Here is a 26,954-nt window from a genome sequence, read left to right as displayed (position 1 = left end):
TCCCTTCGCCTGTGCACACATTCACCCCAGCATGCCCGCCCCGTGATATGGTCATCTATAATACCACTCCGTGCCCCGTTGTTCCTCCGCCACACGCCTGACCCGCCTCGAATCGTCCCGTCCAGCGAATCCACCGCAACATCCCCGCGCCGCGACCATGTCCGACTTCGCCGGGTACCACGCCATGGGCACTGGCTCTCCAAATCCTCCGAATGCAAACGGCAGGCAAGACGAGCCCAACACGTGGCGCCCGCCAGTCGCTGCGAGCCCTGCTGGCTACCAACAGACGGGAAGCCCAGCAATGGCTCCACCCCCGAATCAGTACGCCGGCACGCCAGCGCAATACGGCACGCCAGTCCAGCAGGAAAGTTACTTTCCGGATCAGACGGCTCTGCAGGGCCAACAGCAGTATCAGGGCGACCAAGATGTGAACAACCTCGCGGGGCAGATGGGAGCAGTCGGATTGGGCGTGGATCAAGCAGCACAGCCTAAGAATAAGAAGAAGAACAGACATGCATATCATAATCTCGAGGGGCCTGGAGGGAATTCACAACCATTTGCTGGCTCGCCGCAGAATGGTATGCCGTCACAGTTCCTAAACCAGAACTCGCCGCAAGTTGGAGGAGCGCAATGGATGGAGCCCCAGATTACCCCCGCTATGAGCCAGTTTCCCGCGCCCGTGAATCCCATCTTCTCTCCTGGAGCGCAAGCTTCGCCCATGCAATATGCTGCGAGAACGCCAGCACCACCACACCAGACGGGAGGAGCGGCGGTCGGATCAGCTCAAGGACGTGTAGACCCCGAGCAGATACCTAGCATACCGAAGTCGCGAGATGCGCCAGCAAGATACTACCTAGAAAATGTTTACCCAACCATGGAGCACCACCTGCCGCCTCCCGCCACGGTCCCCTTCGTTGCCTTTGACCAGGGCAATTCTTCACCTAAGTTTGCCCGATTGACGATGAACAACATTCCACTTACTGCGCAAGCCCTCTCTGCGACCTCGTTACCGCTTGGCATGATACTACAACCGCTGGCTCCTCAACAAGAAGGAGAGCAATCTATACCTGTACTGGACTTTGGTGAGACGGGGCCACCAAGGTGTGCAAGATGTCGAGCATACATCAATCCCTTCATGCAGTTCAAGGCTGGTGGAAACAAGGTCGTGTGTAACTTGTGTACCTACCCGGGAGACGTTCCTGGTGAATACTTTGCGCCTACAGATCAATCTGGCGTCCGGATAGACAGATTACAGCGTCCAGAGCTCACTCTAGGCACTGTCGACTTCCTGGTCCCCAAGGAATACTGGTCGAAGGAGCCCGTCGGGTTACGGTGGTTGTTCCTGGTCGACGTGACTGCGGAGGCTGTAAACCGTGGCTTCCTTCATGGGTTCTGTGAGGGCATCATGAAAGCACTTTATGGCGAGTCAGGAGCTGAAGGAGAGGAAAGCGAAACTGCGACTCGCATACCAAAGGGCGCCAAGGTCGGCATCGTGACGTTTGATAAGGAGATGCACTTCTACAACCTCAATGCCAGTTTGTCGAGTGCTCAGATGCTGGTCATGTCCGATCTCGAGGATCCCTTCTTGCCATTCAGCGAAGGCTTGTTCGTCGATCCTGTGGAGTCCAAGACTGTCATTACATCACTTCTCGCACAGTTACCCAACATGTTCTCCGAAGTCAAGAATCCTGAACCGGCCCTGCTTCCCACTCTAAACTCTGCCGTAGCAGCCTTGTCAGCCACAGGTGGAAAGATAGTGTGCTCTTTGGCTGCACTTCCTACTTGGGGTCCTGGTCGACTGATGCTACGTGATGACGGCAACGCATCAAACACTGATGCCGAGAAGAAACTTCTCCAGACCGAACATCCTGGTTTCAAGAAGGTTGCCGAGAAGATGGTGCAAAACGGCATTGGTGTGGATTTCTTCCTTGCAGCACCAAGCGGAGGCTACCTTGACATTGCAACAATTGGTAAGCCAGGAATTCTTCCGACAGGTGCTACCTGCTAACACATGCTAGGTCACGTTTCCGCTGCAACAGGTGGAGAGGTGTTCTACTACCCCAACTTCCATTCACCAAGGGATACGCTCAAGCTGTCCAAGGAGATTCAGCACACAGTCACACGAGAAACCGGATATCAAGCGCTGATGAAGGTTCGCTGCTCGAATGGCCTGCAGGTCTCTGCCTATCACGGAAACTTCTACCACCACACTTTTGGCGCCGATCTAGAGTTTGGAGTCATCGACGCTGATAAGGCTATCGGCGTTATGTTCAGCTACGATGGCAAACTAGATCCCAAGCTTGATGCGCACTTCCAGAGCGCGCTCCTATATACGGCTGCGAACGGTGAGCGACGAGTACGGTGCACCAACATCGTGGCTAGTGTCAGCCCAAACACTGGTGAATGCATGAAGTTCGTCGACCAGGATGCTGTGGTGAACATCATCGCCAAGGAAGCTGCTGCTCGCATGACCGAGAAGAATCTTAAGGAGATCCGGGGAGCGCTGACGGAAAAGACTGTCGACATTCTTGCGGGCTACAGGAAGAACTTCACTGGCAACAACCCACCAGGCCAGCTTGTGCTACCGGAGAACCTGAAAGAATTCGGCATGTACATCCTTGGACTGATCAAATCGAGAGCCTTCAAGGGAGGCAAGGAGCCCACCGACCGGAGAGTCCATGACATGCGGATGATCAAGTCGATGGGACCGTTGGAGATGTCATTATATCTCTACCCTCGAATTATTGCAATCCATAACCTCGATGCGCGTGATGGCTTCGCAAACGAAAAGGGCCATCTTGTCATGCCCGAAAGCATACGTGCATCATTCTCCAAGGTTGAAGAAGGCGGCGCATACATTGTAGACAACGGTCAAATATGCCTACTATGGCTACACACGCAAGTCTCACCCAACCTGCTAGAAGACCTCTTCGGCGAAGGCAACAATAGCTTGAAAGCGCTCGATCCCTTCCAATCCACTCTCCCTGTTCTCGAGACGCACCTCAATGCTCAAGTACGGAATATCTTGCAATACCTAGAAGGTACAAGAGCCTCCAAGGCGCTCACAATACAACTCGCACGACAAGGTCTTGACGGTGCAGAGTATGAGTTTGCAAGGTTGTTGTACGAGGATCGAAACAATGAGGCGCAGAGCTATGTTGACTGGCTTGTGCATGTCCACAGGCATATACAACTAGAGGTAATTTGATCTGAAGTTCAACACTGCGAAACAATCTTGCTAATGCTTGAACAGCTCGCAGGACAGCGCAAGAAGGAAGACTCAGGTGACGGTGTTGGTTCGACGTTCGTGGGTCTGCGAACGCCATACTGGGGTTAGAGAAGCAAATTGGCGTCGATGATAGAGTGTGTATTGCATAGCGAAAGCGAGGATTTGATGAACATTGTTATAAAGGAATGGCAAATGCATATCCGAAGCACCAAACAAAATTATTCAGTTCAACGTTCTCTCTGGTGTCGGTTTTGATGTTCTTACTTCTAGCATGGCAGTTGGTTGGGAGACAGTGCCATTCATGTGACCATCGGCGAAAGGTTATACCGATGTTAGCGCGCCTCGCTTGCGATTTTCAACCCACCTAGACAAAACAGCGCCTTGAACTTTCAGCTTCCGCTCGAACGTAACTAACCCAACAGTCAAGTCAACATGCCTACTCGCCTTACCAAGACCCGCAAGCACCGCGTATGTCACGTACTCGTCCTACAATCATATCAATTGCTAATACAATATACAGGGTCACGTCTCCGCCGGTCACGGACGTGTCGGGTAATTCACACCTGCGAGATTTAGGCTCGAATTTGCGCAATGCGACAAGTGCTAACAATGGAACAGCAAGCACCGCAAGCATCCCGGTGGTCGTGGTATGGCCGGTGGTCAGCACCACCACCGCACCAACATCGACAAGTACCATCCCGGTTACTTCGGAAAGATTGGTATGAGGTACTTCCACAAGCAGCAGAACCTGTTCTGGAAGCCCGTCATCAACCTCGACAAGCTTTGGTCCCTCATCCCCGTTGAGAAGCGCGAGGAGTACCTCACCAAGAAGGGTGGCAACGCTCCCGTCCTTAACCTTCTCGACTACGGCTACTCCAAGCTCCTCGGAAAGGGCCGTCTCCCCGAGGTCCCCATCGTCGTCCGCGCCCGCTACGTCAGCGCTGAGGCTGAGAAGAAGATCAAGGAGGCCGGTGGTGTCGTTCAGCTCGTCGCATAAATAGCGCCACGATACGATTGTGCATGATAAGGCGTCTCGGAATCATACAAAAGGATAACGGCAATGATTGGGATGGATCTTCAAGTCCGCAGTATACCCTACAGGTCTGCGTAGACTTGCGTTCAGCGTGGTGGCTGAGGAATGTTTCATAGACAATATGACCATTCCTGAATCAACCTTTGGCCTTTGGTGGCTTTTTCGCTCATGCGATGTCTGGACCATGCGGTGCTTGGATGGCGGCGCTATCGTTCGGCTGCCGCGTACTCTGGTGATGTTGTGATGTTCTTGCGATGTGTGCTGTGATGTGAAAACCTGGATGATGTGCTAACCACCACAAGCCTAGTATTCCTGACCATTTCTGACCATTTCTAGACCTACTCATTGATCTTGTGGACAGCGCGTTCGCGCTTGTTTCTACCCGCGCCGATTCAACGGTGACGGCTTGCGATCGCAAATCGCTTTGATCACGACTTTGCGACGCATATCCACAGCAATCGTGCTGTCGATCATATTATGTCAATGATTGCACACGATTGTTTGGATGTGCTGGATAGTCCGCTACAGTAGGCAATACAGATAACACTCAATCACATTTTCAGCATTTCACTCGATTTTAAGTGTAATTTCTCCATCAAAACTTCGCATGGCTTTAGTCGTCACCTCATATCGAGGATTCCCAATGCTTGCCCTATCGTCAATACTAGCGTCTCATATCGGGTAACTATCCTCGTTATCATCGGAGTGCTACTCAGCACTATCATCCATGCCAACGTCGTCTTCAATATCATCATACTGCTTCTCAGTACTGTTATCCATATCATCGTCTTCTTCCACCAAATTCATGCCACCAGTATCCTCAGCACTAGCCAGCTTCATGAAACGACTCGGCTCCAGTGAAATAGATGGCGAATCAGCATGTATCTCTGGTGCGCGGAAATTCGGCGGTAGAGTAAGATTGCTCGAATGTGATTTGGCAGCGCGGACACGCTGAGCATATTGCCTGTTGGCTTGGCGCTGGGTATTGAAGTGTCGTTGTAGGGTTTCTCGGGGGGAAGGTGAGAAGCTGGATTTGTGGGGTATGGTGGACTGATGAGTGTTGTTAATTTAGGAAAAGGAATGACGAGGAACAAAAGGATGGGTTGTGTGAGATTCTGACTTACGTTTTCTGGGCGTGAGAAACCACCGGGTAGTTCGTTTGCCTGTCCAGTATGTAGTTTAGTGGTTGAATTGACACCACCTGATAGTCTATCTTCATGTTGAATTGGGATATTGGTTGACCCGTTTTGATCTCTCTCAAGAGTAAGCATCAGATTGCGTATCTCCTCTGCTGCTCCAAAGCGGAGAGGTAAATCTTCAAGCTTCGTCTTCCGTAAACGGTCGCTGAGACTTGAGCTCGAGTCCGAGTGTGCTTGTCTAGGTACACGCTCAACGTTCATCCTTAGAGGCTCAGCATCTGATCCGGGTGATGGCGACGACGTTCTGATGCTCTCGGGTGCGCGCTGTATCATCTTCGAGAGGTCAACGGGCGGGCCAATAACACTTGGCGTTTGACTTCCCACGTTGACGACTCGAGGTTTCGATCTTGACTGTTTGTCCTCGTGTCCTCTCTTGGCTCTTGGGGTCTGTTGAGCCTCTTCTCTAATCCTACTGGTATTTCCAGTATCCCGAGTCGTCTTTTCGTGAGGCGGAGGTATTTGTAACCCGAGAGATCTTTCCCTAAGTCTCGCTTCTTCTTCTTCTTCATTCCTTTGCGTTCGACCTGTCTTCCTGGACAGAAAGGCCATCGCATACTTTCTTGGTACAATAGATACCATTCCGACAGTCTGGTCATGTTTGACAGGCACAGCAGCATCATTCGGCGAAACGGCACCAGGCCGACATGTGAGAGTGCTTAACAATCGTCCCACTAAATTCACCTTTTTCTCACCAGCCTGTCCCCCTTGCTCGCCTTCTAGTGCATCACCTACATGGTGTTCGTATTCCCCTCCTGCGGATTCAAGAGTACGTTCATCACGGTGTTGGACGGGCGAGGATGCAGAGCGTTGTCTGCGGTTCGTGGGTGCCTCCCCTCGCCTCAGATGCCGCTCACTCTCCGTGTTATAACGTTGCAGACCATGCCAGTATTCCTGGGTCTCTTGTTGGTTCATATCGTAGTAAGGATGAGTTGGAGCATATTCTCTCTCTTCTACATCGTTGTTGTGTGCACAGGCGCCCGATTCAATGGGGAACTGTACGTGACTTCTTGTAGATGAGGGGGAGACGGGGAATGGGACGTGGCGCGATGCGACGAACAGTGAGATGGGCGATATCGTACGGTTTGAAGGGTATATAGGGAAATATGACCGGTTCGTAGAAGGCGTGGTGTTGCGATTGATAGAGTGTGGGGATTGTGTGGGTGGAGGGGGTTGGGGTTGGGTGGTTGGAGCGTCTTCGGGGTAAAGGTTTGTCAATATTGATAGTTCGGACGAGGAGTTTGTATTTACTTTGTTAGTATCGTTGGGGGTTGGAAGTGATCCGTGGTTGGGTTGGTAGGTAAGTGGTATGAGGTCGTCGTCTTCAGGGTAGGGGGTTGAAACAACGTCGTCCTCGTCATCTTGTCTTCTGAAATTCGGCACTTCCTCGCTGTACTTTTGGAGCATGTCTTGCATCTCGCTTCTTTTCGTCTTATTGACCTAAATACCTCAGTTAGTATCAGTCGCTCGACCATCACCTTCTGAGATGTTCATGAATTAGCAACGTACCGTAGAATACGTCCCCCCACTCTGATACATCCTCTCCACCTCATGTAACCTCATCTTTCTCATCGCCCTACTATTCATACTATGATAGGCGACATACATTTCGCTCTCCACCTCTCCATTCGTGAACCTTTCTTCTGCGATAAGGCTCTCGAAGCTCATACTGCGGTCAACCTCCATATACCGCTCATGCTCTCTGTCCATATCAAGTTCCCAGTCTTCTCTTTCTTCTTCGTATTCGTCATCGCCGTCATCGATTTCTTCTCCCTCTCTATCTCTCAGGGGCTCCATACTATCGGACCTCACGTCCCAGTCTTGCTCTCCATCTTCTTCATCCCAGCCATTCAAATGGTCCCCCACTGGACTTAAATCCCTCAGGTCGTGTTCTGACTCCTGTGATCCATCATAGTATTCACCTAAAGACGCCGCAAGTGTCTGGCGAGCGGCTTCCCCACGGCGCCCCAGACTGTCCCGGCGCACGGTATTGGTGATTATGGTCTTGAGGGAGGTCGCGTTTGTGTTTGTGTTCTCGCGGATAGCGACGATGCGGTCGCGGATGCGGGCGAGGTAGAGAGCCGTTGGTTGAGGAGACATCGTGGGAGAAGGGGGCCTGTGAAAAGGACTGCGGAGGCCGTCGCTCGAACACTTTCTTCATCGACCTTTTAAATGTGTAGAACCGTGGATGTTGAATCTGAGATGATCGTTCGACGTCTTCTTGTCTATCCGGGTCGTAGATCAGCAAGAAATGTGTCGCGTTTGCGACTCCTGCTCCAGGAGTGGAACCGATTGTCCAATTATTGGGCTACCAGTGTACACTGTGGCTTCTGTAGTTCGGAACCGAGAGAAGGCATCCCACTACTCGTGTGTCAGTTGGCAGTTTAGTTTCCTCGAAATGTAAAGCATCAGTGGGCTCTGAAATTCTTACCCGCACATTGGACCCTTACAGCCATCAATCACATAAGCCACATATGCGGTGCGCACCGATCATGAGGATGTGTTTCATTAGGGTATCCACAACACTACTCTGCCTTTTCTCCCAGACTCAGCAAGTTCAACAGTACCTCTTTTGCCTTGTCTGGTTCAACACTGCCGTCCGGAGCTCTAATCACCATCTGTCCTACGAACCACCCTACCTTCTTCACCTGACCCTTCTCGGTGATGTCTCTCACCATGTCTGGTTTTTTTTCTAGCAGCGTCTGCGCTAACTTCACGTACTCTTCTTGGCTTAGTGGCTGCAGTAGAAGGTTCTCTTGATGAACGACTTCTGTTGCGCTGCGTGGGTCGCCCTCGAACTTGATGGCAAGCAGACGTTTTGCGGACGGCGATGTGACTTCTCTACGACGTACGTGTGAAATGGCACTAGCAAGATAGTCGGCTGGCACTCGATCGGGATCCCAAGGTTCATCTTGAAAGAGAGAGCCAAGCTCCATCAGCACCCTTGAGAGGAGTCAGCCTGAGTTCTGACATCACAGTTGACGAACTTACCAGTTCCCGGTGATTTTGCCCAATGATGCCAACGGAACATCCTTCCCGACCTGCTCACTTTCTACTTGGCAGCGAACAACGTCCGCAAAATACTCCAAGCGTTCACCATCGTCGAGAGAGAGGAGTGTGATGGCGTCTTTGGTGGTGAGCCCGTAGGTGTTTGCGAGCAGATCAACAGTCACATCGGGGAGCTTTGGTAGGGTGTTTCGGAGGTGTTCAACAAGGTCCTTAAAAAATCAGCAGAACGTTCGCGTCAATTTTGCAGACAAGGCTTACTTGTCCGATAAAGACAGGAGCAATATCCGGATCCGGCATGTAGCGGTAGTCGATCTCGCCTTCTTTGCCTCGAAGACGTTTGGTGGTTTTGCTTCCAAGAGTCCATCCGCGTGTTTCGCCCTCAACAACACCGCCACTTTCAAGCAGGTCAATCTGTCGATCACGTTCAGCAATAATGGCATCTTCGACAGCCTTCGTGCTTGACAAGTTCTTGATCTCAGTCCGCTGGCCCAACCCAGTAACACCAGAGTATGAGTGGCTAGCTTGGGAAGACTCCCCTCCGCGTTGACGAACGGATACGTTGACATCGGCACGCAGCCCACCCAACTCCATGCCCGTTGTACAGGCATTGACAGCCTTGAGCGTGTTTTGTATCTTGCGAACGACAACGGCTGCAACTGTGGGATCGTGGATCTGAGGGAGGGTAATGATTTCGATCAGAGGATGGGAGACACGGTTGAAGTCGAGTAGGTGGGTCGAAGGAGGCTGCTGCACAGTCTTTGCGGTATCCTGCTCCATTTGGATCTGCTTGATGCCGATGTCGAAGGGCTCTGGCTGCGGGGCAGCACCAGGCGGAAAGTCATGAGGGTAGAGGGTGATTTTTCCATTCTTCGCGAAAGGCTCATAGTACTGTGTGATCTGGTATCCGGCGGGCTGATCTTGGTAGAAGTAGTGTTTGCGGTCGAAGCTGCTCTTGTGCTGAATCTCGCAATCGAAGGCTATAGCGGCGCGCAGGGCGGGGAGGAGGGTTTCCTTCTGGAAGTGAGGCTGAGTACCAGGAAATGCGACATCAAATAAAGAAACATGGGTATTCGGTAATTCGCTGATCGAGGTCGCAGCACTGGAGAAGAGCTTCCGCGCGGTGTTGAGTTCGGCATGGACTTCAATCCCGACCGTCAGCTCCCACTTCTCTAGCCGTGCATCTTTGCCCTTTTTCGAAGACTTCGATGAGCCAGCAGAGGCGCTCTTGTCTTTCTTTTGTTGCTTTGCGGCGTCTTTCAGCAGTTTGCGAAAGGCGGTGCCATTTTGAGGCGGTGGTGGCTGCGTCTCAGTCTGGAGAGATCGTGTCGTGTGACGCGTTGGCAGGTGTAGGGCACCCAATTGAGACTGCCTGACTCGGCGCAGACATGAGTGACATATGTACGGCTGTTTCGAGGCTGTCGCAAGGGTATTGCGGGTAGTGCGGGCGAACATGGCGTGGAGTCTGGCGAGCAGCAGTTCCGATGCTCTGCACTGTTGCGGACGGTCTGTGCTCACTTCCGAGTGGCCGTGGGTCAGCGACGAACGACATCATCAACCCAGTACTTCAACGCCAGGACATGAATTCTTCGCCAGCGCCAGAATCTCTCGCGCCGTTTGTCCCAGTCGGAAATATCTCGACGCCGGCCAAAAGGCCGTCGAGGTCGACGAGATTTGCCAGTATTGCCTCTGCGGCACCGCATTTACGACGACCGATTATTGCCAGTTCTAGATCACCTTGTCAAGTAACTTCTGGAGCTTTCTAATAGACCACTCAAGGAGAGCTTGCCTCTTCCCCGGCCTTCTTCGCTTCGCTCTCTCAAGATTGATAAGGTAGAGGTTGGATGCGACTGTGAATGGGTTCTCATTCACCGATTGGGGAGAATCCGACTGATATGAACTTCCAACAGCGACACGCGTCTCCGGCGCTGCACTTCCGGTGCTTGCATGTAAAGTCGTTGGCGCGTATATGTGGACGTAGCAGGTCACGTTCTGAAAGAAGGTGTGCTCAGCCTCGTTAGGGCGAGGAACGCCGGAACTATCGATGTTTGCCATGCGACTGGCTTTGTCTGTCTGTCTTCTTGCGCAAACGAGCCTTCAATCTCTTCAGACGAGTGCGACACCTTTGCCACGCCTCCTCTTCGCTAGCTTTGTCGGAGGCGTGCTTGAATTGCCCGGGATGGACGTACACTCCCGGCCAAAGGCTGAAGTCGGCCTCAGAGTGATGGCTTGTATCGTGAGAGAATCGCACACTACGACTACTGCGAACACTCGCCCCCATACGTGCAACCTTCAGGAGATCTTGGGTTAAACCTGCTGGTAGGTATGCGAATCCAGGACGCAGCACAAGAGATCGGCTGGTGCCTCAGAACTTGCCCTTGACAATGTTTTCTGCCACGGCTTTGACGCTGTTGAAGACCCTCCTTGCTCTTTCTTTCCTCTCTCTCCTCTTCTGCGCTCTGGCTTCTGCTTGCTGCTCTTGCGCCTGGATCTCCTCTGGTGTGCGAGTATCTGACTGTGTTTGAGGACCTGAAGGACTGGAAGAGCCTATAGCGGCCGGTTGGGGTCCAGCGGCAAAGTCAGTATACGTAAAGTCGCGTTCTGTTGAGTGATATTGCCCTGAATTGGCACCACAGTCACCTCCAGTTTCGCCTCCCGAGTCGGTTCGGCAGTCCTCAGATGTCGTTCCGTGATCACCTCCCGATGCAGTCCCACAGTCTGCCGTTGATGTCGTGCCGTAATCGCCTGAGGATGTCGTTCCACAATCTGCGGACACCGAGAAAGAATCCATTCAGAGTCTGAAGATACAGTAGCGCAGCTCAAAGATGAAGCTTGAGCGTGAGCCACGTCACGGCCAACCGGATCTTCTCGCTCTTCTTTGTGGTTTCGTTACGTTTTGCTTTGATCGTGTTAGCGACCTCGGCTCGGGCTTCTCTTCGCTGTTGTTTCTTCTCTTGTCGTTCACGTTCCGCTACCTCCTCAGGCGTTGAACCGTAATAGGTAGTCCCCGAGTCGGCTGTTATGGAGTAGATGCCGCTGTCTCCTGCGTTGTGAGAAGTGTGCGATGTGCCTCCGTCTCCTGCGTGATGAGAGGTGTAACAATGAGAAGTACCCGAGTCTCCAAATGAGCTGCTGCCGCCACAATCGCCGGCACTATAGCTACCACAGTCTGCCATAAACTAACTTCAAGCCTAGAGGTGAAGTCTTAGCTTCAGCAAGGTTGCGTATAGACGAAGTTTAGCCTTCTTGCTAGTCGCGTCGGAGAGTTTGGCCTTGGTGTCGGCCCAAGCTTTGTATCGGATCTCCCTTTCCTGTCGCTTCTTCTCTTCGCGCACCTCTTGCTTCTTTTTCAGCGCCTCTTTTTGCTCTTCAGTGAGCTTGGGAGCGGGATGGTTCTGTCCGAAACCAGATAGCGCAGGCGCAGATGTCGCACAAGAACTAGCCCCACAGGTTGTGGATGCGGCACAGGACATGAAAAAGTGCTGTTGTCTACCAAAGACGGAGGATGCTCAAGAGACCGGCTAACTTAGCGCGTAGTCCCTTCTTCAACTTCCGGCTTGCTTTCTTCTCGGCCTTGATTTCGAGGCGCCTGAGCTTGCGTTGTCTTCGCTCTTCGATGATTCTTCTTCTTTCGCGGGGTTCAAGTGGGTTGATAAGTGCTGGTCGGTAGCTCGAGAGTGTTCGGCCCTGTCCTTGGGTTGGAGCTGGGAGTGCAGCACAAGACACAGCACAAGACACAGCACTTGTTACAGAAGTAGCAGTCGTGCTCATAAACACACTCTAGTCTTCTGATCTAGGCGTGTCGAATCTCAGAATCTGCCACTCAAGATTCTCTTCAACTTGAGGTGAAGTTTGTCTAGCGTGCTTGGAGAAGATGAGATTCCGTTACGGGCCCAAGTCTTCCTCTGCGCCTTTCGAGAACGTGTCTTCTCGAACTTGCGGAGCCGCTGACGAGCAACGTGCAGTCTTTCGTGCGAAGTGAGTGGCCTGCCAGAGTACGAGTGTGTTTTGGGGTTGTGACCTTGGTCGAAGATGGTGCGGCGTTTGTGGATGACACTTGGCCGGTATGAGTGAGTGCGGCGCCTAGGTCGAGCTGGGTTGTTGTAAGGTCGAACGTCAAATGGCATGTACCCAGTCAGTGCAGTGATGCATGTATTGTAGTTATGGTCCAATAGGGCGGTGATGTAGTCGTGGGGTACGAAATGATAAAGGTGATGTGTGGTGAGGGTTGTCTGCAGAGGCTGCACACCGTACAAATGCACTGATGTCGAATTCTAGGGCGGTGCAGTTGAGGTGGTGTGTGTGTGGTTCTAATGAACAGTATGCCGCAGCGGCAATGAGGATATGTTATAGAATAACGTTTTGATACCAAATGATGCTTCGTTGAGGCTTGGTGATTGTGCGTAAAGGTATGTTGTGATGGGGATGTGATGGAGGATGTTTGTTTTAGTCTCACGCTGAATGAGAAAGTAGGTGCCTCTCGTAGCTACCTAAAGACTGGGGTGCGCAGTTACTCTTGTAGGCTCTAATCGTACGTATTAGGACATGGGTACTGGTGCTTTCCAGGCCATATAGAATGAGCGTTGTACTGATGCAGAAGGTGCGATAAACAGGTACACAAATGTCCGAACAACCAAACTAATACGCTGCTAACTAGAAGTAGCGATAGCCGAAGGCTCCGCTGGGGGGGAGTTTGTTCTGAATTCCGGAAAGTCCACAGTATATCGCTCTTGGATTAGAGGGCATAAAGCAAAGGATAAGTTTTTAAGATTTCCGTTGCTTTACCCTGAAGGATATCGTCGTTCATTGTATGGTTTGACACTTGTAAAAAAAGCTGTTCAATGTCAAAGTGTATAAGATTTCTAAATATAATTTCCAGCATGAAAAACCTGATCTACAGTGAAGACTCCAAGAACTACATTCAAAACACAAACTTGCGATCGCCCATTAATCCCCAAAGCTCCTCCACCACAGCCTTCTGTTCCTCGGGCTTAGCGTTGCGAACAGCAAAGTAAAGGCGGCCCTCGAGAGTTGGGTCCCAATTACCAGGATTGGCGCTCGCAACGATACCACCGGCTTCTTCCAAGATACACCACCCAGCCGCCACATCCCAAGACCAAACTCCACCTTCCCAAAAAGCATCAAGCATTCCGTGTGCAACATAGCAGAAATCTAATGCTGCGGAGCCGTTAGACCGTACCGACTTGCACATCGCGCCACCTTCATCTTTGGAGGTCAGAAGGGCGTTGTGGACGGAAGTGCGTAGTGCCCAGTTAGGGCCCCTGCGCTGGTTACCCCACTCGACAGCTACCAGACAGGAATTGAGCGACGGCATCGGTTTCGGGTTCTGTTGTACAGGAAGCTTGATCGTGTTTCCTGTAGTCGGCCTCGTCAAGAACGCGCCTTGGCCTTTGACTGCGTGGTACATATCCCCACGAAAGGGATTGAACACCACACCTACGACAGGCTTCTTGTCGAGCGTAAGCGCCAGAGAAATCGCGCAATTGGGAACACCCTGTGTGAAGTTCAGGGTGCCGTCGATTGGATCAACCACGAATGTTGGTTGGTCGGCCAGCTTGGTCCCAGCCTTGAACGTCTCTTCCCCGAGGAAGTAGAAGGAGGGGTAGGCCTTTTGCAAACGAGCCTCGGCCATATCCTCAATCTGCTTGTCGAACACGGTGACGAGGTCAGACGTGTTATTTTTGGTCTGGGCTGTCATGATGAGGGAGTACTCCGCAGCCACCATGATGTTACCTGCCTCCGTGGCAACGTCGATAAGCACGCTCTCGATTTCCTTAAGGTCTTGATGAGTAAGACCATACTTGACTAGGATGGCGTTGAAATCAGTTGCTGGGGCCGGCCTTGAGGTAGCACGTGAACGTGTAGCCGTCGACAACAAGGCAGATAGTGTGCTGGTCAAGACTGGTCGTTTATTTTGAGGGGCCATTGTGGTAGTTCGAGTAAGGTTCTGGATCCGGACTTTACTGATGGACTTGCTCGAGGAGTTTGCAAGTAGTGTATGGGAGTTGAGTCGAGAGTGGTTGTTGAGTCCGGAAGAACTTGAAAGGCCTGTAGTTATAGGCAGGCCAACATTTGCGTTGTGTTGCCTTGATATCGGCCCACAAGTCACTCTGTGTAGTGACTTTACCTGTAGTTGCTGTTTGTATATACCCCGTCTGAGCTGCCAGCGACCTTGTGTGAGAATAGTTTGCAAGGTGAAAGGATTCGAGATCGTTGCCTGCCGCGACAGCGTTATAGGCGGCATCGAGTCAAACCTTTGGCGAAGTTATACACTGTGAACAAGTCATTATTTCACAAAGCAAGCTGGCGTCGATGGCCACAAGCCATTTGTTTCCAGTAAGAAAGTCATTGGAGTAGGCGTTTGTAGGTAACAGTTTCTGTATATATGACTGTTGCCCTAGACTTAGCCTAGTGGGCCTACGTCTTTTTATCATGTCTCCGAGTAGGTCCGAGCAGAGACAGTTCACAATGCCCGCTAAGATTAGATAGTCTTGTAGACACCCGAGGCCCGTGTCTCAGCCGATTTGTTCCGTCGTGCTCAGAGCACTGGTGAGGCTCGACTCTGGAACCATTATTGTAAGTGAAGTGCGAGTACCTTTCTTTGTCTTTTGGATGGGATCGTCGTAGGCCACTACGTATGCGGTGAACGATGAAGTGGGGTAGGGAAAGTCAAGTTTGAGAGAAAGCTCGACAGCTGGTGCACGTCCCTCAGCGGAACCTCATCTGCACCGGGAGATCTGCGGCCAGACAGATACTCAGCGATTCTGCTTCTAATGCGCCAAGACGTTGGTCATAAACATAAAAAGAGATAGGTCTTGGTACGATAAGGACGTTTACATAAGATTGTCATGGTAAAGAGAGGTTCTATCACGTGTAACCATCATTTGCCTCACCGGACGACGTCATAGCCAATAACCTACATCCAACGTACACCAAAACAACGACAATTGAAAGATGCCACAGCCAAAATCTCTCCCCAAAGACCGCTACGTCCGGCAACGCGCCGCGCGAGAAATCCGTCGAAACCTTGCCGCCCTGACAACATCAACATCTCATCCTCAGCTCCAATCTCTATTCTTCGCCGTCCTACCAGCAGAAATCCGTTTCACAATCTACCAACACGTGCTATCTCAACAACATGATCCCACCCGCCCTATCGACACCCATTCCATTTCACCACTATACCGCCCTCGACACACTCATCGTACCAAAATCGACTCAGCTCTGCTCCTAACATGTCGCCTTATCTATGTAGAAGCCCACCAAATCCCCTTGCGCAGTTCCACGCACCATTTCCGGTACCTAGGTAGTACATCATGGCTGTACAACGGAGACATCTGGCTCCACCACATCACCAAGCAGCGAGGCGCAGAACTATACCATCTCCACGATAACCTCGTTGCGCTGAAAGCGTCCAACTTCAATAAGTTCCTCTTGAGCCATTTACGCTGGAGGAGAATTACTTGGACGATATGCGCCTACCTCCTTCCGCCTTTACTCGCCGAACTGAAGGAACGACAGCGACTCGCGGAAACCATGGCGAGCTTGGTTCTGCCGAGTAGTTGCCAGGAGGTCAATCTTGAGTTCGAAACGAGAGAGGATTTATTGCCCGATTGGCCTGGTTTGGAGGATCAAATTGAGGCGTGTAGGGCATTGGCGTTACGGAAGGAGGATGGGTCAGTGTTAGAGATTGATGATAGATATGGCCTGAAGTATACGTGGATGGGGAGTGGGCAGGCGAGGTGGGGGACGAGTGAGGATGCGGTCTGGAAGGAGAAGATGAGATATCACACTACGAGGCTGTGTTGGAGGGCGAGGGTGCCGAGGAGGGAGTATATGAGTTATGATTTTTTGGATTGTTTGGGTGTTGAGGGCGATAGGGACGGGGTTGTCGAGAAGGTGAAGACGTTATGTGAGTAGTCAAGTGGAAACTGAGTACATCGGCACGAAGGACATCAGGAAATGTGACTGGCATATTGCCGGAGACTTGCAATATTCGTGGGTTCATATGATCCATTTGCTTTCTGTCTGGTTCATCTTCTTCTGCCACGATTTCCCTCCTTCAACTTGGACGTACAAGTGCATTAAATGTTTTCTTCCTCACGCCGTCAACTGCTCATATACGTATCAACGCGCGAATTTGCGTTCTGCCTCAACGACGGAAGCGATCCTCATATTGCTCGTGCTTGGCACTGCTGAAACTCCATTTAACGCTAGACAAGAAACAACAGAGACTCAAACTCTAAAAGATGGGAATATATTCTTGAAACATAAAACGATGAAGACCAATCGCAAGACTAACCTTGAACGCATTCGAAATACCCTGTGGTGGAGGGCCATTGCACATATCTGGATAATCCATCGAGTTGCCGTGTTAATGTCGTCACTAACCACACTAGGTTTCAACCCAACACCCTTGGACCGTTCGACTTGCCCTTCTTCTGGACGCCACGGGGAATGAACATGGCAGGAGATGCTACTACCGCGGGAGTACTGTTATTGCCGTTGCCAGACTTGTTCTTGTTATCCTTGTTGTTCTTGTTCTTTCCTTGCTTGTGTCTGTCGTCCTTTGTGACAGCCTTGACCTCCGATGTGGCGCGCTTGATGAGGACTGGGTGGCTGCCAATGTACTTGCCGTTCATCTCTTTGGCAGCGCGGAAGTAATCGTCGGTGTCTGAAAAGCTGACGAAGCCGTAACTGCGACTCTTGGTGGACTTCTTGTCTCGCACGACGCGGGCTTTAGATAAGGAGGGGTACTTTGCAAATGCTTTGAGGAGCGAGTCATCGGTGACTTCACCCGCGAGGTTACCGATGAACAGTCGCGGATGCAACGGATTCCACTCAAGTAGAGTCTCATCCTCCCACTGCTTTCCACCTCCCTCGCGGACGACAGTCTTGCGCTTGCCATCAGCTGTCGGTCCCGCTGCTTCGGCATCCTGAGGGGCTGATGCTTCCGGTCGAGCGCCTACGCTTGCGCCGCCGCTCTTCTTCGCGTTCGCATCGCCGGCATTGTATGCGCTGTTCCACTCGGCGATCCGAGCCTCTTCTTCGGGATCATAGGTACCAGCAAACCCACGGTTCACGGTCGGGGCAGCTGTGTATGAGGTCGTAGTAGGGGCACCCGTTGCATAGGCTGGGTACGAGTAGTTGTTGTAAGCATTGCTGGTCGGGTAAGCGGGTGCTTGGTAGGGGGCGCTCACTGGGGCTTGCGCATAGTTTGCTGGCGCAGCAAACGCCTGTGGAGGAGCATGAGCTGCCACAGAGCGCGGTGTAAAACCAGCAGACATAGGCGAGTTGCCTTGGGCGCGCGCGCCAGCGTTGTTTGATCTTGAAGGCGGTGCCGAATATGTGCTAGTCGGCGGTCGCGCCGGGAGAGAGTGATGAGGCTGCATGGTGAAGTAGGAGCTGCGCGTCAGTCCAGGTTAACCTTAGCGAGGTGATGACTTAACCAGCTACTGGTTGGGATGCGCTCTACTATCGCGAACTGAACTGGGTAGCCTGGTGATAGGACGGTCGGATGACTAAGGTTGCGTCGCAATCTAGGGCTCGCAGATTTTGAAAGGGTGAATATCGGGAGCGCGGGCGCGGAATGTGGCGGTGGTACCGGTGAGTGAGGCGCAGTGTTTACTTTTGGCTGTGTGGAAAATGCCTCTGGGAGGAACGCGTTCGTGTGAGGGAATAATACCGCCCAGGCAGTATTGCGCAGGTGATTCACTGAGACTGATGCTGACTACACGTCAAGGAACACAGGCGAGACTTTCCCGAAGTGTCTAGCAAGCGATGGTGCAGGAGGGCGACGACCGGATCGGCGTTTGAAAGGGGCAGAGTGGGATGGCGGGCCGGTGTGCAAATTGAATTACCGTGGGGATGCGTCAGATGGGGGCGTTGACGTTGGTGTTATTTGTTGAATCATGTCGCAGAAAGTGAGCCGCTTGGCTCCTCCGGCCCCGAATCACGTGTTGCCGGCATATCGGCAGCCGCTGCACAACATGTGTCCACGCAAGGCACGACCTTGTCTACAACCATGAAGCTTCAGCAATATCAGAAAAACTCATCGCCGGACGTGCCTTTGACGTCGCCTCACTAATCACGACTATCAGGTAAGCATCGCCAGACTTCTCCGGCCACCACATCCCGGCCCTAGTCCGATGATCCCTGCACGCTGCCCCTCCATCCGTAATGCTGTGTTAAGGCTGAGAATGGAGGGGCTGGTGCACTTGAGAATTCGGGAGCTTCACAAGCAGCCGCATTTGACCGCGACACCGTTGGATGTTTTGCGTGCATCCCTAGTCCGCAAGCCGTGAGCCACGTTTCTCGGGTTGTGGTAACTGCAGTCGTGTTTGCAGCCATTGGCATTCCCTACCACATGCGCAAACCCACCCGTGTCCAGGCCGCGCCTAACAAGGCGGCTTTCTAATCATGCAATGTTCAGCAATCATGTCCGGAGCACAGCAAACGTTTTACAAGACGGAATTGGCAACAGTGGCTTGTGTCACAATAGCCTTACCGCCGCGGCCGAAGCTATTCTCCGTCAACTGAGTGATGCTGGGATGTGTGGGACGTGCAGCCAACTGATGCAATAGTAGTGTGCCCCGCTTGTTTCCAAAGTCTGCCGGCGACTACATTATCTCGACAAGACCCCCACCAGTCTTCTTCTCTCTTCTCTTGACCATCACCAGCTTTATAAGCCTCAATTGCCCTCTCGTGTTGCACGCCCGGTCGCTGCAACTCTACCCCGCCACAACTTTCTCATCCAAACACCTATACCCACACGAGAACAGCAATCATGTCTTCTGAGCCTGTCGGAGATTTCGGCCTCATCGGCTTGGCCGTAAGTAATCCCTAATCCGGTCGCGTTCACGGAGGATGCGGTACTAAGTGCATGTCTTCACGTCTTCTTGTCGGCCATTGGAGGAATGGCCCAAATTATCCGGAGACATTCACCTCCAACTCGTTGAGAAAGAAGCCATGCTGACAATGTACGTAGGTCATGGGCCAGAACTTGATCCTCAACGCGTAAGTCACGACCCACATCAAAACCACATCAGACTAGTACTAACAAAACGCAGTGCTGATCACGGCTTCACCGTTGTCGCCTTCAACCGAACGTAAGCGCTTCGATACACCGCGCCAGGGACATACACTGACAGGCAGATAGCGTTGCCAAGGTCGACCGATTCTTGAACGATGGTAAGCCTCATCCATGAATCGCTACGGACATCTCTAACAAACAACAGAGGCCAAGGGCAAGTCCATTGTTGGCGCCCACTCCATCAAGGAGTTCGTCTCCAAGCTCAAGAAGCCCCGCCGCATGATGATGCTCGTCATGGCCGGTAAGCCCGTCGACGACTTCATCGAGCTCCTCCTCGAGGGAGGCGCCGAGGAGGGCGACATCATCATCGATGGTGGTAACTCCCACTACCCCGACACCAACCGCCGCACAAACTACCTCAAGTCCAAGGGTATCCGATTCGTCGGAACTGGTGTCTCTGGAGGAGAGGAGGGTGCCCGTTACGGTCCCTCCATCATGCCCGGTGGTAACGAGGAGGCCTGGCCATACATCAAGGTACGAATCTACGAAACGCGTATAGAGCACATCTGACAATTCTCCAGGACGTCCTCCAGTCCATCTCCGCAAAGTCCGACGGCGAGGCCTGCTGCCAATGGGTCGGTGACGAGGGTGCCGGTCACTACGTCAAGATGGTTCACAACGGTATTGAGTACGGTGACATGCAGTTGATCTGCGAGGTGAGACGAGCTGGTTGTACCGAGAAAAAGAACACGACTGACAAAACCAGGCCTACGACATCATGAAGCGCGGTCTCGGTATGAGCAACAAGGAGATCGGCGACGTTTTCACAGAGTGGAACAAGGGCGTTCTCGACTCATTCCTGATCGAGATTACCCGCGACATCATGTACAAGAACGACGACGATGGTGTTGCCATTGTTGAGAAGATCATGGACTCTGCCGGTCAGAAGGGTACCGGAAAGTGGACCGCCATCAACGCGCTCGACCTCGGTATGCCCGTTACCCTGATCGGAGAGGCCGTCTTCGCCCGTTGCCTGAGTTCGCTCAAGCAGGAGCGTGGCCGTGCTTCCGGTCTTTTGGACGGCCCTACCCCCAGCTTCTCTGGTGACCGCAAGGCCTTCATCGACAACCTCGAGCAGGCTCTTTACGCATCCAAGATCATCTCCTACGCTCAGGGTTTCATGCTGATCCAGAACGCCGCCAAGGAGTACAAGTGGAAGCTGAACAAGCCAGAGATCGCCCTCATGTGGCGCGGTGGATGCATTATCCGCTCCGTTTTCTTGAAGGAGATCACCAAGGCTTACCGCCAGAACCCCGAGCTCGAGAACTTGCTGTTCGACGACTTCTTCAGCAAGGCTATCCACAAGGCTCAGGCCGGATGGAGAGACACCGTCTCCAAGGGTGCCCTCTGGGGTATCCCCACCCCTGCTTTCAGCACCGCTCTGAGCTTCTACGACGGATACCGCGCCAAGGACCTCCCCGCCAACCTGTTGCAGGCGCAGCGTGACTACTTCGGTGCCCACACCTTCAGGATCAAGCCCGAGTTCGCCAACGAGACCTACAAGGAGGGTCAGGACATCCACGTCAACTGGACCGGAAGGGGTGGAAACATCTCTGCTTCTACCTACAACGCTTAAAAAGGGATATCCATTGCTTGTTGGAGGGGAACAGAAGGTCGCCCCGTGTTCATGTTTGATATTGAGCACGAGGAGTGTGATACCTCAAATTTAGAATGAATATAATGATTCGCATGTCCAATGTTTTCAGACATCTGGTGAATGTTTAAAGCTTGGCTTGACCGCTGTGTTGTTACTCGAGCCGGCTAGCCTATTCCGGTATTGATCATCGGGTAACTCTGGGTAGACCCTTGAGTATCCACCCCACTATGAAGTGAACATTGTTACGAGGTCGCACGCGTATCGGCTTCCCAGCGATCAGAAAATAGTCGGGACGGAAAGCGTGTCCAGAGGCATACACAGTATAATTGGTCCAACAGCAAGCGCCCTGCGTCAAGGCTTGGCATCGCGACCACAGAAAGTTGCAGCGCATCACGACAACATCAACCCACCCGCCCCGAGCTACGATAGCTCCGCCACACTCGCGCTGCCCTCCCACCCGGTTGCGCGTGTGTTGTCGCGTTTTCATTTCTTTCATTCCTTTGGATTGTATATTCACTGCTTGTATGAGTCTCTGGCGTTAGGTCCTTGAGAGTACATCTGGGCAATATTTGGGTGCTGACGAAACATCTGTAGCGGAGCAACGAGCCAGCCTCCGCTGCCCGTAATATACAATCGCCTAGACGAGAGACGGGAGATACAAGAGCAGGATCACCATGGCGGACAACAAGCGCAACAGCGTTGCGGGTAAGGTCGCGACGCCGAACCTCAAAGCCGGCACGAGCTCGGGCAAAGATGTCATTGGCGCAGACTCCGATCTATACAAGGCTGTTGGATCACGGTACGTTTTTCTCACTCTGAGATATCTTGGAATTGGGACATCAGCTGACGCACCCCAGCATCAAGGTAACATGTGCCCCTGGCAAGAACGTCCTCGAGGGCACCCTCTTCACGGCTTGCAACCTCACCCACGCCATAGCCATCAACACCGCTCCTGCCCCGCCGAACCCCTCTGCCTCCATCTTCAGCCAGCCTGGCGACTACCACATCATCCCATTCGCACACATTGAATCTTTCGAGATCATTGGCACAGGAGAGCGGGCATCTGAGTCCGCACCGGGTTTTGATGGGGCACTCCCTAGCATCTCCAAGGTAGATCTAGCCGCGCTACAAGCCCGGGAAGACCAGACTATCCGCGAGATGAAGAAGAAGGATATGCAGAAGGGCAAGGGAGTCAGTCCCGAAGCACAGGAGCTGTTCGATGCTATATCGAGAACGTGAGTCATAGCAGAACATACAGGTACAAGCTATCTGAACTGACGCGCGTAACACAGTCTACCGACCCGATGGGCAGACACACAGATCGTCGTTAGCGACTCCGTTCTTATTCAAGCCCCATACACGCTCGACAACATCAAGGCGCCCAGCGACAAGCAGCAGGCGGAGAATCACGTCCGTAAAGTTGTCGAACGCTTCTATCAGCGTAAGAAGGGTGCGGCATCGGGAGGAGCTGCTCGCGCGCCAGTTGCTGTGCCTAACGCCCCTCGAAAGGGAGGTTAAAGCTCAGTCAACTCAGGTCTTGCGTGAGGGACGGGTCAATGTAGACCTTACATGCAGAGACCATGTCACTGGTTGGAACGTTGGTCTTGTTGGGCATGGACACGTCACTCACGAGAGACGTATGTAATGATGGTAGCAGCCATGCACTCTGCGGGACGCGCCTAACAATGGGCATACTATACAGCATTGCATTTTATGCAGAGAGCTCAGCAGCGTAACCATGTAGTAGGCATATCACAATTTCACGAAACGTCCAAAAGCCATGGCTGATATCGTGCCGTGTGACGTAATCTGGGACGAGTTATAGAAGGGGCACTCCAAGCGTGCTAGCGGCCCGACTCTTCGAGTGCCCGTTCAACTCTTAGTTCCATCAATATGTTTGTTACGTCTCACCATTCGTCGTGTGGGTTGCGCTGGGAAGCCTCAAGTTGAGGCTGTGTATGCGATGAGGCTTACCCCGCGCGTCACGTTCTGGATTGGGGCGGTGCACGAATAGGAGGCTGTATCTAAACGCCTCTTTATCAGCCTGGAGGGCCGCATCCTGATCGCACTTGGAATGGCTTTCCTTACATCTCATGGACGGTGAATTGTCTTGTTGCGTATTTGCCCTATGAATTACAGAAGATAGCTCATCGATCACCCGACCGCATACAAGGGAGAAATTAAAGAGGTACGCCAAAGCTTTCTACTGATTTACAGCCTACAACAGCACTAATGTAATTATTATCTATGTAGATATTAAGACCTAAAGTCTACATTAACTTAGGATATCTAGTATTATCCTAGAGTGTACTGGTGTAGACTGCAGTGGGGAAGACTAGTTACTCTCGCTCCTCGGAATCTCCCTTGCATATGGTAACCCGGTCGTTGACGGGCTACGAAGGCAAGCTTGCCTGTGCATACCAGACCGGTCTTTGTGCTTTATCGGCTTTCAGATGGATCCTTTGAGCATCACGACAGCTGTGGTAAGTGTTGCGAAGTGGAAGGTCTCCATCAAAGCAGCAGTGCCTAGCTGACGAGACCCCTAGCTTCGGATCACAACGACCTGCATTGTAGCTGCCAAAGAGCTCAACGAAATTCGTAACGCGTGGAAACGCGCGCCTGTTACTGTATCCTCGCTCTGTTCGCAGCTTAAACTCACGGGTGCCTCGCTCTCGCAGATCCAGTCGCTACTCCTGAGTGACACAGATGTCCTCCAGGAGAAGCCGGCACTGATCGAGACGTTGGACACGACTCTGACAAGCTGTCTGGTGCTTTCAACATGGCTTGAGAAGTACATGCTGAAGATCACAAAAGGTGTCCTTGATACCTCCAGACTAGATTGGAAAGCAAAGTTTAAGACGCTTTGGAATGATGATGAAGTCAAAGAGCTTCAGGAGCAACTGCATCAACAGCATGCTGCCATTAGCACACTGGTTGGGCTACTACAAATGTAAGTGAAGAACATTTGCAATATAGGGTAAGATGATGAGCGGGTGGCTAAGTGTCATAGGGATTCATTGACCGAGATGAAGAAACTTATCCAAAAGCATGGCAAAATGCTTCAAAGAATCGCGAATGACACTCAACGTATGCGAGAAGCTCATTCGATAGAAGCGGCGGAATCCATACTGGGTACCGATGACTCGAGCAGTATCTTCAGCAAGCTGCCGATTCGTGATGACATCAGTGACCATCATTCCGGAAGTCTTTTCGAATCCGAGGTTCTGAAATCGAATGTGTATTCGAAGGCACTGAACAACACTATGAAACAGACAGCAGATATCGAACCTGACGACGCGAACACTGTCGCTGACGATGGCATGACTATGTACAACGATGATTCAGATTGTACTATAGACTCGCCAATTACTGAGGAAGATTCGGCTTCTGCTCTAATGGCTGGAACTCCTACATTTGCTCCTTTCAGTGCTTCGTTCACAAGCGCGATCAACTATCTCCGTGTTGGAACAATCGGAGCTTTGAGCTTGGAAAACTACACTGCTCAAAGCCCTAAGGAGCTGAGTCTCAAATGCTATAACGATATCGTCGCATTACGAAAGTTGGATGAGTGGCGGTACTTGGGTAAGATCTATGAAAATGACATCCAGAGAACTGGCATAGTTGATCGTAGAAGACTCTGCGTGGAGTACCGCTTAAACGTCCCCTTACAGATAAAAGCCAGCAGGAATTCCGGAAGCGATACTTATCGGGAACGCGGCCTTCATTATCTCAAAGGGGATGCACTTGAGATCAAGGCAAGCGCCAGAAACCTCCATGATTGCAACAATTCTGACAATGACAGTCCATTGATCATAGTGTAGATTGGTTGGCGTCACCAAGCTCGTTACGATTACAGAACTTTGGGCCGGCCAAGGGTGGAATGATCATGGTCGATGCCGTCGAACTAGATGATGTTGCAGGCAAGCATGTGGATGCTATTTTAAACTTCTCGGCTTGTTCTGATATCCGTGTTGTTGGGTTGTCATCGATACAACGGGAAAAACGCATAAAGGAGATCATGCGGGAAGAATATCCTGAAACTCCCTGGAGCGTTCTAGCAGATTGTAGGACGTTTAGGGAACTGCAACTATGCGCACGGGTATGGAAAAAAGTTCGACACGAACTTTTGGGGACAAAACGTGATGTAGAACTGAGAGAGGGACTCACGCATTGTTAAAGATGTGGAAAAGAAGAGTGAAGATGTCTACGTGGTTGGAATCAATTCACATCTGGCGGACGATAATTGCTAGACGTACACCAGGCTACCTCAAAGACCTCATCACAGACCATTACTATCACCAGGTATCAGCCCTCACTCGCACCCCAAAGCAGTGCCGACAGCCTCATTCGTCCCAGGTCGACTCTACTCTGGATCGTAAGGCACCCACTCTTCTCAAACCTGGAATTGTAGTAGATCTTGTGACTGTCCAGCATATCAACAAAAGCGCCTGGTGCAGGTTCATAGCCTGTCCCCGCAACCACCAAGTTCTGACATCTAGGGCTCATCGCCCAGCCGAAAGGTGGATCGTCAAATCCCTTGAAGTTGGGTCCAGTGACGTAGCAGCTTCGCTGGCGTACGGAGGCGCTCTTCGTCTTGAGACCCTGGCCTCCGGCAGTTGAGATGACGACCCCGAGCATGCAGTCATCCAGCTTCTTGACGATGATAAACGGATAGACCTTGATGCTCACCTTGCCATACTCGGATGGTATGGTCTTGTTGGTCGAACTGCTTAGGGCCATGCGTGGTAGCGGCGCCCAGCCGATATCGCCGACACTGATGGTCTTGGGGTCGACGTTGCGAACAGACTTATACCGGTTCTGTACGATAGGACGTGGAATGGCGGAAGACGATTCTTCGAATCGAGGCGGATCAGACATGGTATTCATCTCGGAGGTCTTCGCCTTGGTGGCGCGCGGCGGGGATCTCTCATCACTCCCTCCCTCCTCGGCAGCCCTCTTCCTTTTTTCTCCCTTCTGTTCCACGCTCCCGACCGTGTTATTCCATCCTGCCACATAAGCTTCATAATTTTGAACGCGGCTTCTGAGATTCGTTGAAGCTCCCTTTAGTTCTGTTTCTTTGTGTGATAGCTCACCAAGACACGCTCCATCCCACATCATCTTGCTGTACTGAGGGATAAGTAACCTCATCCGTGCTTGCTCGAGCTCGATGGCGAGAGCTTCATTGGCGATCATGCTCTGAACGTGTTTCATATCTTCAGGAACTACAGTGGGCCATACTGGCGATATAGGCTTGTAATCAAGATGTGAGGTGTCGCCGAGGAAGTCCATGTTGACTATATTGGTTGGTGTAGTAAAGGAGGTGTACTAAAGAACGTGATTTATAAGTGAGAGACACTTATCAGCGACAAGAAAGAGAAAGAGATTTCTATCGTAGCTATCGTCGGTGAGTCTGAAAGAGAGTATATACGAAATTTCCAATTGTGTAGGGTGCAAACGCAGCATTGCCTTGGCGATGAGTGGTGAGCGATGTGACCCGCACCTTAACCGCCTCACGAACATAAAACGCGCTTTATGCGCAGAAATGAGATAACAAACGCTTATGACTGATAATGTGTTACGTAGTCAGGTCGGCTGTATTGACTATCTCTTGCGTGCTCGCTCCGACGGTCTCACGTGTGATTGGACTGAGCGTGGCGGCTATCGAATGACTGACTGACATCTGAACACGAGGGCCACCAGTGGGAACATTATCAGACTTAATCACACTAGGTAGATAGTACCGAGAACTTCGATGCTCAGGTACAGCGTATACTAACGTT

The 26,954-nt window shown here is 51.9% G+C and overlaps 10 protein-coding genes across 10 annotated transcripts; 4 read left to right on the top strand and 6 right to left on the bottom strand.

Annotated features, from left to right (window-relative positions):
* Positions 1 to 157: 157 nt before the first annotated feature.
* Positions 158 to 4,226, top strand: J4E82_001050 (uncharacterized protein; the record flags this gene model as incomplete). Its single annotated transcript, XM_051727368.1, has 6 exons — positions 158 to 1,970; positions 2,019 to 3,199; positions 3,254 to 3,332; positions 3,657 to 3,697; positions 3,750 to 3,781; positions 3,848 to 4,226. The coding sequence occupies 6 exons, from the start codon at positions 158 to 160 to the stop codon at positions 4,224 to 4,226; spliced, it is 3,525 nt and encodes a 1,174-aa protein (XP_051592681.1).
* Positions 4,227 to 4,970: 744 nt separating this feature from the next.
* Positions 4,971 to 7,558, bottom strand: J4E82_001049 (uncharacterized protein; the record flags this gene model as incomplete). Its single annotated transcript, XM_051727367.1, has 3 exons — positions 4,971 to 5,240; positions 5,387 to 6,898; positions 6,968 to 7,558. 3 exons carry the CDS (start codon positions 7,556 to 7,558, stop codon positions 4,971 to 4,973), a joined length of 2,373 nt encoding a protein of 790 aa, XP_051592680.1.
* A 425-nt stretch (positions 7,559 to 7,983) lies between these two features.
* Positions 7,984 to 9,919, bottom strand: J4E82_001048 (uncharacterized protein; the record flags this gene model as incomplete). The annotated part of the gene is made up of 3 exons (XM_051727366.1): positions 7,984 to 8,401; positions 8,450 to 8,676; positions 8,726 to 9,919. 3 exons carry the CDS (start codon positions 9,917 to 9,919, stop codon positions 7,984 to 7,986), a joined length of 1,839 nt encoding a protein of 612 aa, XP_051592679.1.
* A 1,364-nt stretch (positions 9,920 to 11,283) lies between these two features.
* On the bottom strand, positions 11,284 to 11,937 carry J4E82_001047 (uncharacterized protein; the record flags this gene model as incomplete). The annotated part of the gene is made up of 2 exons (XM_051727365.1): positions 11,284 to 11,507; positions 11,697 to 11,937. The coding sequence occupies 2 exons, from the start codon at positions 11,935 to 11,937 to the stop codon at positions 11,284 to 11,286; spliced, it is 465 nt and encodes a 154-aa protein (XP_051592678.1).
* A 1,448-nt stretch (positions 11,938 to 13,385) lies between these two features.
* On the bottom strand, positions 13,386 to 14,411 carry J4E82_001046 (uncharacterized protein; the record flags this gene model as incomplete). The annotated part of the gene is made up of 1 exon (XM_051727364.1): positions 13,386 to 14,411. One exon carries the CDS (start codon positions 14,409 to 14,411, stop codon positions 13,386 to 13,388), a length of 1,026 nt encoding a protein of 341 aa, XP_051592677.1.
* A 2,476-nt stretch (positions 14,412 to 16,887) lies between these two features.
* Positions 16,888 to 17,877, bottom strand: J4E82_001045 (uncharacterized protein; the record flags this gene model as incomplete). Its single annotated transcript, XM_051727363.1, has 1 exon — positions 16,888 to 17,877. The coding sequence occupies one exon, from the start codon at positions 17,875 to 17,877 to the stop codon at positions 16,888 to 16,890; it is 990 nt and encodes a 329-aa protein (XP_051592676.1).
* A 1,394-nt stretch (positions 17,878 to 19,271) lies between these two features.
* GND1 (phosphogluconate dehydrogenase (decarboxylating) gnd1) lies at positions 19,272 to 21,153 on the top strand (the record flags this gene model as incomplete). Its single annotated transcript, XM_051727362.1, has 7 exons — positions 19,272 to 19,316; positions 19,473 to 19,501; positions 19,555 to 19,593; positions 19,644 to 19,675; positions 19,723 to 20,051; positions 20,099 to 20,233; positions 20,284 to 21,153. The coding sequence occupies 7 exons, from the start codon at positions 19,272 to 19,274 to the stop codon at positions 21,151 to 21,153; spliced, it is 1,479 nt and encodes a 492-aa protein (XP_051592675.1).
* A 695-nt stretch (positions 21,154 to 21,848) lies between these two features.
* J4E82_001043 (uncharacterized protein) lies at positions 21,849 to 22,692 on the top strand (the record flags this gene model as incomplete). Its single annotated transcript, XM_051727361.1, has 3 exons — positions 21,849 to 21,973; positions 22,032 to 22,409; positions 22,467 to 22,692. 3 exons carry the CDS (start codon positions 21,849 to 21,851, stop codon positions 22,690 to 22,692), a joined length of 729 nt encoding a protein of 242 aa, XP_051592674.1.
* A 935-nt stretch (positions 22,693 to 23,627) lies between these two features.
* J4E82_001042 (uncharacterized protein) lies at positions 23,628 to 24,995 on the top strand (the record flags this gene model as incomplete). The annotated part of the gene is made up of 3 exons (XM_051727360.1): positions 23,628 to 23,657; positions 23,721 to 24,124; positions 24,185 to 24,995. 3 exons carry the CDS (start codon positions 23,628 to 23,630, stop codon positions 24,993 to 24,995), a joined length of 1,245 nt encoding a protein of 414 aa, XP_051592673.1.
* Positions 24,996 to 25,479: 484 nt separating this feature from the next.
* On the bottom strand, positions 25,480 to 26,463 carry J4E82_001041 (uncharacterized protein; the record flags this gene model as incomplete). The annotated part of the gene is made up of 1 exon (XM_051727359.1): positions 25,480 to 26,463. The coding sequence occupies one exon, from the start codon at positions 26,461 to 26,463 to the stop codon at positions 25,480 to 25,482; it is 984 nt and encodes a 327-aa protein (XP_051592672.1).
* Positions 26,464 to 26,954: the final 491 nt, after the last annotated feature.

Source organism: Alternaria postmessia, assembly GCF_024291825.1.
Source record: "Alternaria postmessia strain BMP 2775 chromosome Unknown scaffold_4, whole genome shotgun sequence".
Lineage (NCBI taxonomy): Eukaryota > Fungi > Ascomycota > Dothideomycetes > Pleosporales > Pleosporaceae > Alternaria > Alternaria postmessia.
The sequence above is the reverse complement of the archived record's forward strand: the minus strand, read 5'-3'. Positions and strand labels throughout refer to the sequence as shown.